Source organism: Macrobrachium rosenbergii, chromosome 2 (genome assembly GCF_040412425.1).
Source record: "Macrobrachium rosenbergii isolate ZJJX-2024 chromosome 2, ASM4041242v1, whole genome shotgun sequence".
In the NCBI taxonomy this organism is placed as follows: Eukaryota; Metazoa; Arthropoda; class Malacostraca; order Decapoda; family Palaemonidae; genus Macrobrachium; species Macrobrachium rosenbergii.
The window spans coordinates 62,099,271-62,114,270 of record NC_089742.1 but is presented as its reverse complement, the minus strand read 5'-3'; the positions used below and the strand labels follow the sequence as shown (position 1 = coordinate 62,114,270).

General features: G+C 34.9%; 2 protein-coding genes across 2 annotated transcripts in view; one reads left to right on the top strand and one right to left on the bottom strand.

The window, feature by feature from the left end:
* Nucleotides 1–12,979, bottom strand: part of LOC136847783 (uncharacterized) — a 38,973-nt gene extending 25,994 nt beyond the window's left edge. Inside the window, exon 1 of the mRNA XM_067119700.1 lies at nt 12,009–12,979. Within this exon, the coding sequence (XP_066975801.1) occupies nt 12,009–12,138 (130 nt within the window). The 5' untranslated portion in view covers nt 12,139–12,979. The remainder of the gene's footprint in view (nt 1–12,008) is intronic.
* LOC136843161 (hemocytin-like) overlaps nt 1–15,000 on the top strand; it is a 224,310-nt gene that overhangs the window by 56,785 nt on the left and 152,525 nt on the right.

Sequence of the window (15,000 nt, the reverse complement as noted above, 5' to 3'; positions counted from 1 at the left end):
TGCGTGTTTATGTCGTGAGTGAGTTGATCTCACCTTCCCAAATTACACGACCTCTAACCCAATCTTGGGTCTATGAAAGGAAAGGGCACATCCCACTTCTTTTTTACGCCTCTCCCTTTTTCCCATTTCTCGTACGTCTTTACGTGATTCTTCCCTCCCCCCCTTTCCCTCCTTTCTAAGACATACACACTGCCGTCGTGGCCTTTCTAACCCCTGTCAGAGCGTGTTCGTTTGGTAAAGGGTGACTTTCATTAACCACTACCTCTGCCACTGCTGCTGCTGCTGCTGCTTCTTCTTCCTTCTACGTTGGAAGTGAGGTTCTTTCTTTCTTTCTTTCTTTCTTTCTTTCTTTCTTTCTTTCTTTCGGGTGAATTTTACTTTACCCATTTTTTAATCCGATAAGTCACGACTACTTCATTTTCTGGATTTCTGGCAATTACGACCTTGACTGTGCTTTGCTCTCCTTCCGTGATGTTGTATTGGGAAGGGAATCCGAATGTTCTGCTTAACTTCTATCTGCGATTTTTAACGTCTGGAAAGTTTAAAACATAGTAGCCAGGACAGTCAATATATATATATATAATATATATATATATATATATATATATATATATATATATATATATATATATATATATATATATATATATGTCTGTGTGTTTATGTGTATGTATATGTGTATATATATATATATATATATATATATATATATATATATATATATATATATATATATATATATATATATATATATATATATTATATATATATTTATAATATAATTTTTTATTTTATATATATATATACTCTTTTTTGTTTTAAGAGCAAAACTTTTCTAATTTATCTCTTTTTGTCCTCAAAGCTAAAACTTTACAAACACTATCACGGGGAGAGAGAGAGAGAGAGAGAGAGATGCTTATAGAAGTCGAATCAAAATATCATCACTTTTTGGAAGATGAAGACAGGTCTCAAAACCCTCAGCCTCCTTGGACATATTTAGTGAGGACCCATCTTCATTCCCATCTTTAGTATATCACTATCTTCGTCATCCTTGGGACTGATGAATAATCGCCTGGCGTCTGCAGTTAGCTCAAGGCCCTTAAGGACACGCGACCTTCGATAACCACCGAAAATGATGAAGAGCGATGTAATAGTCCGGTGAAGGTTACTGACAAGGATCTTTAACGTAAATCGCATTTCTCTGTCTGTGTTGTTCTCTGTATCTCTCACTTTGTTTTTGTTATGATTAGGTACACACGAGGTAATCGTTGCTGTTAGAATATATTGGGTGTATTTCTTAAGTATATTTTCTAAGTATATATTTTCTAAGTATATTCAGTTACAAAGTGAAAGGACAAGTAGATAGGCCTATGATATGCAAGACAAGATAAAAGAGAAACAAAGGAAAATAGAGAAATCTATACCAAAACGTCTGTTGAGTCAGAGGATTAACTCATAACGAATAATTGATAGAAAAAAACATCAACATACAAACCTTCCTGGAGGAATCTTTTACTCATTAGAGTATTTACCTTCTCTGGCATTTCTGTAAGGACATTACCCCCCTGAAATCGGCCTTCCTGAGCATAGTAAAAAGAAAAAGGAAAAAGCCAGCCACACACACACTGCTAAGTGGCACTTCTCGCCTTCCCCTCAAGTACGTGAGTACTCGTGGCCCCCTTCTGCACAACGTCGCGTTCATTACGTCCCTGTCCACATGCCAAAGCCCACTTGAGGCCTTGTTATCTGCTGCGTGGGGATCTTAAGAGTCACCTGCCAAAAGTGGCGAGGTTCTAGATTTTCATGTTTATTTGCACCTCGCGGTAAAGGGGCGTAAGCGAGAGAGAGAGAGAGAGAGAGAGAGAGAGAGAGAGAGAGAGAGTGGTTGGGGTTGGGGTTGTCATTCCTTCGCTTGAAAACAAACTCACCTCACCCTCTCTCACCTGGCTTCAGCCAACACTTTCAGATAACGGAGAACAAGGAGTTGTGGGGTTGGGGGGCGGTGGAGGGGAGTCGTTGTGATATACTTTATGAATCCGCGAGGAAAGGGTTTGTTATTCCGCGTTGAGAAAGCCTTGAGATGAAGGGGGCTAGGTCGAGAGACACAAGTTTGAGCTCTCTCTCTCTCTCTCTCTCTCTCTCTCTCTCTCTCTCTCTCTCTCTCTCTCTCTCTCTCTCTCTCTATATATATATATATATATATATATATATATATATATATATATATATATATATATATATATATATATAAAAATCAAGGAGTTGGACGGCCGATGATTCACGACTCAAACTTTAGAAAGGGGAAAATTTTTTTAATTTTACATTGCTTGCATATACAGTATATTCATGTTAATATAATATATATATATATATATATATATATATATATATATATATATATATAGATATACCTATATATATATATATATATATATATATATATATATATATATATATATATATATATAATGTATACATATAAATATTCATATGTAGATATATATCTACATATGTATATATATGTATACATGCATTGTATATTTATATGCATATGTATATATATATATATATATATATATACATATATATATATATATATATATATATATATATATAGAGAGAGAGAGAGAGAGAGAGAGAGAGAGAGAGAGAGAGAGATCATCTAATGGAATATACAAATAAAAATGTGGCGACTCACTTTGATCCGTTTCATAAGCATTGACGTCATACGCTAAGGTTTGTAAATGGTAACCATTTCACTGGAGATTGATGCTGTCCGTCTGTCTGGTTTTAAAATTAGTTTTTTAAGTGTCGATAACGGAAGTTCAACGGGTGTGAAGGTTACTATTTGTATATGTGCAGTATAAATACGCGCCATGAAGTATGGTTAAGTGCCCTAACGCGTACAGGTTGCTATTTTCAGTGGCGGTCTAATCTCTGCGTAACCAAATTGCAAAATAAAATTTCTATTTCTTTCGGTTTTCATTAGCAGTTTTATTAAGTATTTTCCAAATGTACTTTTATAGATTCAAGTCTCGTAACGAGTGTTTACGTGATAATTGATTTAGTTAAAGTGACATCATATTATTGATCTTGAATGCAGATTAATGCACTCTAGACTTAGGTCGGTCAGTGTAACAAGAGAGAGAGAGAGAGAGAGAGAGATAAAATGAATGTTTAAGTGATAACTGATTTAGTTAAAAGTGACATATTGTTATTGATTTTGAGGGCAAATTAAAACACAATAAACCTAGGTTAGTTAATGTAAGGGAAAACACAGAGAGAAAGAGAACAGTAATGTCAACGTCATACCCACCAAACTCAAAGTACATATTTCTCAAAAGGTATACGAGTATTACATCTAATTTTTTCCTTGCACATGCGCAGCATTGATGACGTCAAGCAGGAAATAAGTTATATTGACCGGCGAAACGTCGGGGTCGCCATTGCCATCTGTTGGCAATTTTTTCCAACAGTTTAGATCACCGAGACACTAAAAGTCGATTTCGGCTGGTCATGATTATAGGTAGGCTATACCTGAGGCTTTCATTTGACATCCGATGCCACGATTATTTTAATCCTCTTGACGATTTGTACCTTCGGATTGATTTTGAATGTCAAATATCGTATTTTAATTTTGGTCGTCAGATATTATATTTTAACGTCGATCGTCAGATAATATATTTTCCACTGCGTATGAGTGTATGATTATGAAGAAAAAAAAAGTCTATCCGTTACCTTCTAAGGCAACTGTAGCCACGAAACCTTTTCGTAAATAAAACTATTTCTTGAAAGATTCGTTAGGAAACACTCGATGTCACGAAAACTAAATACGTACGATAAATGCATGAGGAAAAGAAACCGCAGTCATCTGCCGCGAGTCACGAGAGCATCTGCTGAATTTACCGTGCATTAATTCTTTTGTTGAATTGACGGTGAATCAATTATTTTGCCGAGTTAACCAGTGAATTAATCATTGTATTGCATGTACAGTGAATTCATCCCTCCGTGTGATATATAGTGACTTTTCCATTGCTGAATTTACGGTGGACTGATATTTAATTGATGTGACTTGATCCTTTTCCTGAGTTCCCTGCGAGTTAATATTTTTCTGTAAGTATGATTGATAAAACGTTTCGTGGAATTTACAGTAAAATTATTTTGTTTCGTTTATTGAATTAGTCTTTATCTGAATATTTAAAGTAAATTTACTGTGCATTAGCTATATTGCTGAGTCTACGGTGAATTAATATTTGCACTGAATGTACAGTGAATTAATATTTACATTGAATGTACAGTGAATTAGTACTTGCACTGAATGTACAGTGAATTAACTCTTCCGTGTTGTTTATTGTGACTTTTCCATCGCTAATGTCCAGTGAATTGGTATTCGGTCCTTTCCATATGTCTACTGGAGTTAGTGTTTTTCTGTAATGACGTTCGGTAAGCCCTTTTGTGGAATTTACAGTAAAATAATCTTGCTTAGTTCATTGAATTATTCTTTATCTGAAATTTTTCTTATAATTAAAGTTAATTATCTTTTTGTGGAATTGACATTGAACAAAATAATCTTGTTTAAGTCATTGAATTATTCTTTATCTGAAATTTTCTTTATAATTAAAGTTAATTATCATTTTGCCCAATTGGTATGGAATTTCTCATCTTTCAGAATATACTGTTTTTGAATATACCTTCGTCTTGAATATCTTTGGAGAGGACGTGACAGCTAGAATTGCTTATTGGTTTAAACATTTCTGTATGTGTATTTTTTATATTAAATAAATTTTAATTCTTTTAATATATATGAGAACTTCCAGCTAACCACGTGACAGAGTGAAGCATCGATTTCCAGAATCATTATTATTATATCCATACTTTTTTGTCATATTTGTTTCCTATTGGACTAATAACAGTTTTATGTAGGGGATATCATTTTCATTTTCCTGTTGTTTATTTATATTTGTATATGATATTTAAGTTTTTATGTTTATTTTTAATTTTTAAATGTTTTACTCAATTGATTTTAGTCGTCGTCAATTTCTCTGTTCTAAACTACTGATTTATTTAATTATTAATTAAATTATTTAGGTATGCATTTATTTACTTATTTATTTATATATTTAATTATGTATTTATTTACTTATTTATATACTTATCTATTTATTTAATTAATTATCTATTTATTTATTTATTTATTTATATTACATATATATATATATATATATATATATATTATATTATTTATTTACCTATATATTTATTTATATATATATATACACACACACACACACACACACATATATATATATATATATATATATATATATATATATATATATATATATATATTTATATATATATATATATATATTTATTTACTTACTTATATATTTATTTATTTATGTACTTATTCATATATTTATTTATTCACTTATATATGTATTTATTTATGTACTTATTCATATATTTATTTATTTTATTTATTTTGCCTCGTCATTGCTTCCTTAACTCTGGAGAAAAGGGGGGGGGAAACCCCGCTGCCGGCGTTTCTTGTATTTCGTCATTACGCGGTTTTATCGTGGCCTCGAGTCCTGTTCCGTAACGTACGTAGCGGAGGCAATATGTTTTTTTTCTCTCCTTCCTTTGATCTCCCGAAACCATTATCTTACAAAACCACAGCGGTGGTGGATGTATTCCCTCCAGTAATTATTAGGAGAATACTTACGTCACTGGAAAGAATCGTCTTCTGGGATTATTTTCATTACATCACTATAAAGATTCTCTTTCTAGTGTTTTTGTCACGTTACTAGAAGGATTCGTCTCCTTTGTTTATTTTTTTTATTTATGTATTTATTTATTTTATTATTTATTTTTGTTTGTTTGTTTTTTATTGTTGTACAGTGTAAGATACTAAATTATAAACATTCCTGTTATTTTTAAGATTTTTTTTTTTTAATAAAGCTCGAGTGAATCTGAATTCTAACTCAGTCAGTCAACATCTTGCTCTTTTTCATAAACAAACATTGGCCGAAAAAAGTTTACTGGAGGTTGAGTTCGTTTTCAGAATTGATACATACGATACAGTCTTTTAAAATATTACAAACAGTGATCCATTTGATAAAAATTAATCCAATTGTTGACTAATTAGTCATGCCTCTTAAGTTCCTTGTAGAATTTTAATCTGAATGGCATCCCTTCAGTGTGTCTGTGAGGGAAGAATAAACAAAAGAATTCCCTTTCATTAAATAGAAAAAAAAATGGATAAAATAATTTATTTCCTCGATGTGCGAAATTGCAGAGTATCTTCAAGACCAATTCCGCCAATTACGTTTCCCCGCGGGAAAAAAATTGAGTCAATTGAGAAACCGTTAGCGTAACGTTTGAAAGTTTATTGCCGTTCGGAGCAGAAGGCAACACCTTATCGAGCTGTCTTCCCCATCTTCCCTTCACACCCGTCTGCGATTGTTCACTCGGCGGGGCTTATAGCGAGCAAGTCAATTGATGTTTTCTCATCTTGTCGATTCCCTTATGGCGCGAAACGGAAGAATCCACAGACTTTTTCGGCCCACAAAGCGGGTTGTGCTATCAGAGCACCTCACACGGCGCACTGTAGGCATTACTTGTGGTTCTTTGCAGCGTCCCTTCGGCCCCTGGCTGTAACTCCTTTCATTCCTTTTACTATACCTCCGTTCATATTTCATTCCTTCCATCGTACTTTCTACTCTTTCTTAAAACAATTATTTCAGCACTATTTTCAGCGCTGAATGACCTCATAGGTCCCAGTGCATGGCCTTTGGCCTAGAATTTTTATTCCAATTCCCTTGTTTTGCGGCCTCAGTAGCCTTGGCTGTGTGCCTCTACATATAACTTAGTTAAATGTCTCAAAATTGTGTTTATATTTAAGAAAAAAACGTTCATTTGATTAATGGTGGGTGAGCGTTTATTTGATTAAATTACTGGTGGGTCCCTATTTTGTCGTCCAGAACAAGGCGTTCATTTGGCACCTGGATATTTCTTTTATAAACTGCACAAATTTGCTCATGCTTGTAAAATCAGTCTAATTATCTTATATATACAGTGTATGGGATTATATATATAGAGATTTTTTTTATATAAAACGTTTATTCCATACATGATAGATAAATACCAGTGTGTATATATATATGCATGCTATAGACTTAGAATTACTTATATATACAGTGTATTTATATATATATATATATATACATATAGATAAATTATATATATATATATATATATATATATATATATATATATATATATATATATATATATATATACATATATGCATTCATACATAAAGTCTCACAAAAATGTACATGATCACGATCATAGAAGTTCATGACAATAATTCGGCCTGATAAATAACTATTTCCCATTCATAGATAAGTGATTGTAAAGAACTTCAGAATCTCATTCACTGCAGTTAATTTTAGTAGAACTAACGCTCACAGAAATGAGTGTATTTTAGAATAAGACGTAGTCATAATGAAGAGAAGTACAGCAAGGTGGAGTACTTCGTTTGATTTGACATTTGATAATAGTTATTCATTGTTCTTGATTTTGACGCGTGTCTGCTCTTGCTCTTCTGTGTCAACGCAGGCGAGAGCTGTCGCCCAATTTTACTGGGACATGTGCCACTTTTCACGCCTCTGTTTCTCTCTGTTGCCTCCCTGTCGAAGCTTTTCAAAAGTATCTCGGTACAAGATGTTCCTGCATAGTCTCCTGCGTGGCTGCAATTATAGATTAAGCGGCCATTTTTATATCTCCCTCTTTTCATGCTTCGCGTCATGTCTCTTATGGTAGGCTGTTCTTTTTGTCGCATCTCTTTGTTCTCTTGTGGTAAGAATTTCTTAAGTTATAAGAACGTTTTATGCAACAGCTTGTTTAGAATAAGATTGTTAAGAAAAGGCAAGCTGTTTGTATGTTTTGTATTTTTATTACTTTTCTTGTCCAATTTATGGTGGGTTAGACTGATAATATTCCTAAAATTTTATTCTGAATCATGAGTGGACTTGAAGAACATTTATGCATAGCTGCTTGTGTGATATAAATACGTTTTCCATGCGCTTCAGTAAAGACGAGAGAGAGAGAGAGAGAGAGAGAGAGAGAGAATTGATCTTATGATATGAAGTAAGTTTTCCATGCGCTGCATCGAAGACGAGAGAGAGAGAGAAATTGATCTTATGATATAAAGTAAGTTTTCCATGCGCTTCAGCAAAGACGAGAGAGAGAGAGAGAGAGAACCGATCTTATGATATGAAGTAAGTTTTCCATGCGCCGCATCAAGTACGAGAGAGAGAGAGAGAGAGAGAGAGAGACCATGAAAATGCCTTCCAGCACACGCACACACACCCAGAGAAAAAGCAAATAAGAGGAAGGTAATGGCGGAAGCACAGGAAGCAACAGAGTACTCCAGTACAAGCGACTCCTTGATTACCCAGCGATTGTACAAATGGCTCGTCACTTCCTCCTGTTGCCACCCATTACTGTCACCGAAGACCCGGTTCTTTCCTACCGTAATTTCTGCTCTTTCTTTATGTTGCGTGACCCGACAGGTCATGGTTATCTAAGGAATGATATCATTAACTTTGTAACAGGAAAAAGAAAGGAAACTATGAAGCACTTAATGTTCATTTTAGCCGCACGGTTTTTCGGATGATCGGATCTGTGTTGGTACTTATAAACATCCCCATAGGGTTATAGCTGGTTTGAGACACTTTTATTCCACTGAGTCAATCGGTCAGTCAATATTATAATCACATACACACATACGATCATGCAGAAATATGTATTTAATATATATATATATATATATATATATATATATATATATATATATATATATATATATATATATATATATATATATTACATTATATATATACAAATATATATTTATATATGCATATATATATATATATATATATATATATATATATATATATATATTTAACATATATGTATATATATATATATATATATATATATACATACATATGTATACATACATACATATATATCCAGTAGAGATGTACTCTTAAACCCATTTACATCAAGACCCTGTGTCCACGTTTCTAGCTCCGGAATGTAGTTGTCAGTTACGTTCTGATTTCCATCTTAAAAAGCTCCACGGTACATTGAACCGCTTCACTGGAAGTTAGTGTTATGGTGCTTGCAACCATTCATTAAGGCGGTTAGAGAGCAAGGGAAATAAGGGAATTATGGCAGTTCGCCTCGGCCACGGGGTAATATGTGCTTGGAATATATTATTCAGGAATAGCAGGCCATCATGATTTTGCCTCGCGGTGTCTTCTGACATAAATACGCCAATGGTTTATCGCCGTTTCTGAGAAACTTTCGAATCTGTGGTACCCTTTTTATGTTAGGTAGAAAGTAGAGATTATGATCCTTGTGCTTTAGAAGAACTGTGTTCAAGACGTACTTTGGTTAATAACTCAAAAATATTTTTGAAAATCATAATTTTTTAGCTTGCAATGATATTTTGTTTTTCGTTTTAGAGAAATCGCATCATTTAAATGTAACTGGTAAAACTGAGAAACGTAATTTTACTCTTTTCGTTGAGTTTTCCCTAGATTTTCATAGTAACATTAATACCTTGCGAAAGTGTCGGGTTTGTTATTTTCAAAAAGTCAGCCTTAACCTTGAACATACATAAAATAATCCAGAGTAATTTTGTTTGCCTTCGGAATTTCTCTTTCAGCTTGTGAATTAAGAAGTCTTATATTTTAGTAATATGAAAGTAGCAAAGTGAAACTTTCATTTAGATATAAACGGAATGGAAATTTATTTAAATATGAAAGGATGGATAATTGAGGTTAATTTAAAAGTTATGAGAGTTGACACAGATATATACACATATATATATGTATATATATATATATATATATATATATATATATATATATATATATATATATACAGAGAGAGAGAGAGAGTGGAAAACGATATGAACTATATCCCGTGTTTTTTCTCGTTTAAGAAAAATAAAAGGATAACTCATGAGGAAAATATAAATCGTTCCTCATCTTAACTCATTCTAGCAACAGTCCGGAAATGTATGCCATTTTCGTGCAAGTAATTGCAGAGCAATATTTTAGAAAGACTGGAATCTCACCACTTCCCAGGATCGCTCTAGAAAGGGTCAATATTGCGTGTTCTGTCCACGAATAAGTTTCTTCCAAAAGAATGCTGGTGCTTCAGGCATTTCAAAGGAGCTGGGGGGCTGGGGAGGGGGCGGATGGGGGTATAGCAAAGCTTTAAGGAGTATCAGATGCAGAATCAATCAAGGGTTTAAAAATAAGAATCGAGTTTGTAAATATAAGATTAAAAAATCTAGGTTTAAAGACAGGGTTTAGAACTGGATTTAACAGTTGATGAGCTAGACAAAAGTCTAAGTTAACAATCATGACCTCAAACCGCTAGTAAAAGTGGTCCAAATTAACAATCAGAAACCTTAGATCCAGCATTCTGAGATCTAGAATTACGGGATCTACAGTAGAAGTAACGACTGGGCGTCTCAAATGCATTTGCTTCTGTTCCTTGCTTGGAGTTGCCTCAGCATCGCCGTAGAGCCGCTTTTCTCTCTCTCTCTCTCTCTCTCTCTCTCTCTCTCTCTCTCTCTCTCTCTGGCGCGCGTATATCCTGCTTTGGATTCTTCTCGTGCGATGTCTATGACTGCGTTCCTGCCGCTCCCACGACTTGGCTTGCTTTGCGCCTCAAATTCCTACAGAATACTGTATTTAAGGAATTGAACTCAAAAGTCAGATGAATTACCTCTCCTGCTGAATAGCTTACAGGTCTGTGGCAACATTAAGTAGGACAGAGAATGGACATTTAGTAAAGGGATGAAGGACTGACTCTGGAATTCCCCATTTCCGCCTGGCTTACATGCGACTGTCAGACATGAAAACGTTCCATGAGCCAAGGAGGGTGGGGCTGGTTGATATATGGCCAGCGTTAAACATAGCTGATTCCTAAAAATTATGACAGCTTCAAATTTTGCTTTACACTCTATCACTGTAACAAACACTGGCATTCGTGTCCTGTTTGTTATCTGATGATTATTGTTAGAAGGAAGAAAGGAAGTATTCTTGTCGTTTTAAAGGAAGTTTGAAAACACTGCGCCAGAATTAGGCGTGGTGAATAGTTTGAGCTATAACGTCATTTGCTTGCACTGAATGGGAAACATTTGCACAATTTCCAATAACTTTAACAAGGCTTTTCTGTGGAAACGTGTTGACCCTGAACACTACATTTCTTTTCATATTCCATCCGCATATTCTTCCCGTTGCTACCGATTCACAATTTTTTTAAATTTAAAGGTAGTAGTTTCATTTCCATCTTGTGATTCCCAAACATACATGAGTTGTCTTATTTATACATATGTATGTATATACTGTATATATACATGGTGTATATATGTATATATATACATATATAAGTATATATATATATATATATATATATATATATATATATATATATATATCATGAGATGGAGATAACACTTATTTATGTTTTTATGCTTTGCTCTTCATCTCCACACACACACACCTATTTTGAAACCATAATTAAGAGTGATTTAAATGTATTTCGTAATTATACTTTTCATAAAAGGTTTCCATTGGTGGATCTTCATTAATCATGAAAATTAGTAAAAATTTGTTTGTGTTGTTGGAAAATAATGTGTTCCTATGTGCAAAGCCCTGTGATTGTAATGGATGTATGTTCTCTGCAGCAGCACATTAATGGCATTATTATTATTATTATTATTATTATTATTATTATTATTATTATTATTATTATTATTATCCAGACGATGAACCCTTTTATATGGAACAAGCCCATAGGGGCCATTGACTTGAAATTCAGGCTTCCAAAGAATATAGTGGTCATTAGAAGGGAGGAACAGAAGATAAAGGGAAATGCATAAACTGCTCATATTGAACAGCCATTTCTCTTACCTGCGACACCTGTAATGTGGCGAACGATGGGAGGACATTTGTAAACCACATGATGCACGCCATCCAATTCGCATTCCATCAACCGAACCGTGTCGTATTTTCCAACTTCGTCCATCTTTGCTTTGAACATCAAAGTGGATTAGTGGATGCAGATGTTTGGAAAAGGTTTTTATCACTCAGTTTTCTGTCATGACCGTCACTGGTAAACCTCCTGAGGTCTTAGTAGCAACTGACCGAAGGAAATACCAAAGCACGATTTTTTCTCTTGTTTTCAAAGGCTAAAAACACTTTCACTGTATAGCCGTATTATTTACGGTGCAAATGTCACCGCTGCCCCTTTTATAGTCCAAAAAGTCAAGAATGAAATGGAAGCAACGGATACGTAATTATGTCAAATCGAATCACTTCACCGATATACCAGAGGGAACGCGATATACCAACGAGTGATGATGCCAGGGGGGCGCGATGATCAAGAGAAACGACAGCACCGCCACGAGAGCAAGAGAACGCGCGCGACCGACCGCCTCCCTAGCAGCGTTAGCAATGAGCGCGGTTGCCTGACTTGACGGGGTACAAACTCTCCAGCTGAGTGAGTAGTGAGCTGTCGAAATACTCCGGATTCTCTGAACGGACGTCTGGGCAAAGCCGTGTCCTACCCTAGGGCCAGAAGACGCAATAGACTGACGTGTGCAAGGTCTAAGGATGTATGCAGGATGGAAGGACTGGGTCCAAGAACGTACACAGCAGCGGGGAACGGCTGTTTGCGTCACCTTAGGAGTTGCTCCAGGACACACGGTGTTGCTGCTCATTCAAATGGTTTCCTGGCTGTTGATGTCGCCCAGTGTCTTCATTGTTTACCTTGATGCCGGGGAAGATTACAGTATATGTGTTGCATGACGTCCACTACAGTTGTGCGGGATGTTATGGAAAATTTTTACGATTTTGCATACTTTAAACGAAAACAAAATATAGTTATAAACTTCTACAATACACACACACACACACACACACACACACACACACACACACACACACACACACACACACACATATATATATATATATATATATATATATATATATATATATATATATATATATATATATATAGAGAGAGAGAGAGAGAGAGAGAGAGAGAGAGAGAGAGAGAGAGATACATGTATAATATGTATGCATGAATTTATGTATACTTGGTGCCAAAATATGCAAAATAATTTTAATTGAATGCAAGTTTCCTTTCTGCATCCAATACATGTATCATTAAATCTGTCAGCAAAGCATCTTCAATGTTGTCATGTTAGTTTTTAGTTAACTTTAAAATTGTGATAGTAAACATAAAATTCCTATCATTAATCAGTTGGATGGGTAATAATTCATTGCCTCTAATTGAGAGCTTGAATGTCATAAACATTTGTAAAAAGGCTGAATGTGTCCCCACCTTCCTTCAACTTTAGCACACTGCTAAAATAGAACAGAGGCGAAATAAAAGAATTGGACAGCTTTATTTTTATGTGGAGTGTGAAGAAACGGAATAAATCGCTTTTCTTAAAGTCAGATCTAAAACATGAGGTGGAACGCTCAGTTGTAGAAAATTACATTTCAGTCGGAAATAAAAAAAAAAAAAAAAAACTTCGTCAGTGCTGGTAAAACCTCATGGGTGTCGATCCAGCCTTGTCTAGGTAGACTTCTACTTAAACCAAAATAAATAAAGACAACCTTTGGACGCTCTTCTCGTGAAACAGGCAGAAAGATGTGAGCTTGAGTTGAGCTAGACTTATTTTTAGTCATCGAAGCAAATTGTGTTGGCGCTTCGTCGCTAACCCTTTCGTGCTGGGGTTCGAATCCTGCTTCGGGTGGCCATGGTTCCTTCGTTTATTTCTTGCGCGGGTATAGGCTTGTAGCGATAATTCATATCGAGATAGTCGAGAAGTTAAGAGGTCTCAGTGACTACTGAAAATACAGATAATCTGGTAAAATTACTTTTAGATTATATATATATATATATATATATATATATATATATATATATATATATATATATATATATATATATATATATATAATATCACGCATTTGACTTTTCGATGTTTAACCACAGAACATTTCTCCCGTCACACACCTCTTCGAGGCAAGCTCACCACACAGGTACTTGTACACCTGATAACCCTCATGAAGCCGGAATCGACGAATCCCCCGTTAGGTCTAACGAGCGTCTACGGGAAACCTCTGTTACGGCAGAACCATTTAAGGTGAAAGCGGTTGTTTGTCTAATAAATGAACCCCCTATTTCGTAATGGCTAGGTGGAGATAAACCTCAGCTCTGATTTCTTTACCGCTTGTACCCAATTACTCAACCATAATTATTATATATGACATATTACCTTAACGCTCCCGGAAGCTTGAAGGGATGGGCTGGTCCAATCGGGTGGCTGGAGTGGAGGGGAGGAAGGGAGACAGACAAAGTTCCATGCCGCTCCTAGGCAACCTGGAGTTGCTAACCGGCACCCACGCAACTTGGACTTTCTTTTCTTTCCTTCTCTCCATTCTGCAGGTGATAGGTCGCCAGGACTATAAAGGCCGATGTCGTTATCATCATAATCGCTGTGTTCCTCCACCTTCTTTGTTTTGTAAATTGCCTCCCTTTTTGCTTTATTCTCGCATTTTCTCTTCCCACAAACTTGTTCGTTGTCGTAAGATCTGTTCAAGGAATACGGGCTGAAATTCACAATATGAAACATTCCTATTGCGGCAAAACCAAACATATTTATCAGTTTTATTTATTTATCTTCCTGACAAAAATTCAGTGGCCCAGAGAAGATTAACAAGTTATTAGATTTGGGTAAATCGGGTCGAATAAATCATCCACCCAATTAAGCTCTCCTTTTATTTTTTTTCTTTTTTAAACCATTCTTTCTTATCATCTGTCACGATATGAAAAATTCTTATTGCGGTAAAATCAAACCTATCTGCCATTTTTTTTTTATTTATCTCC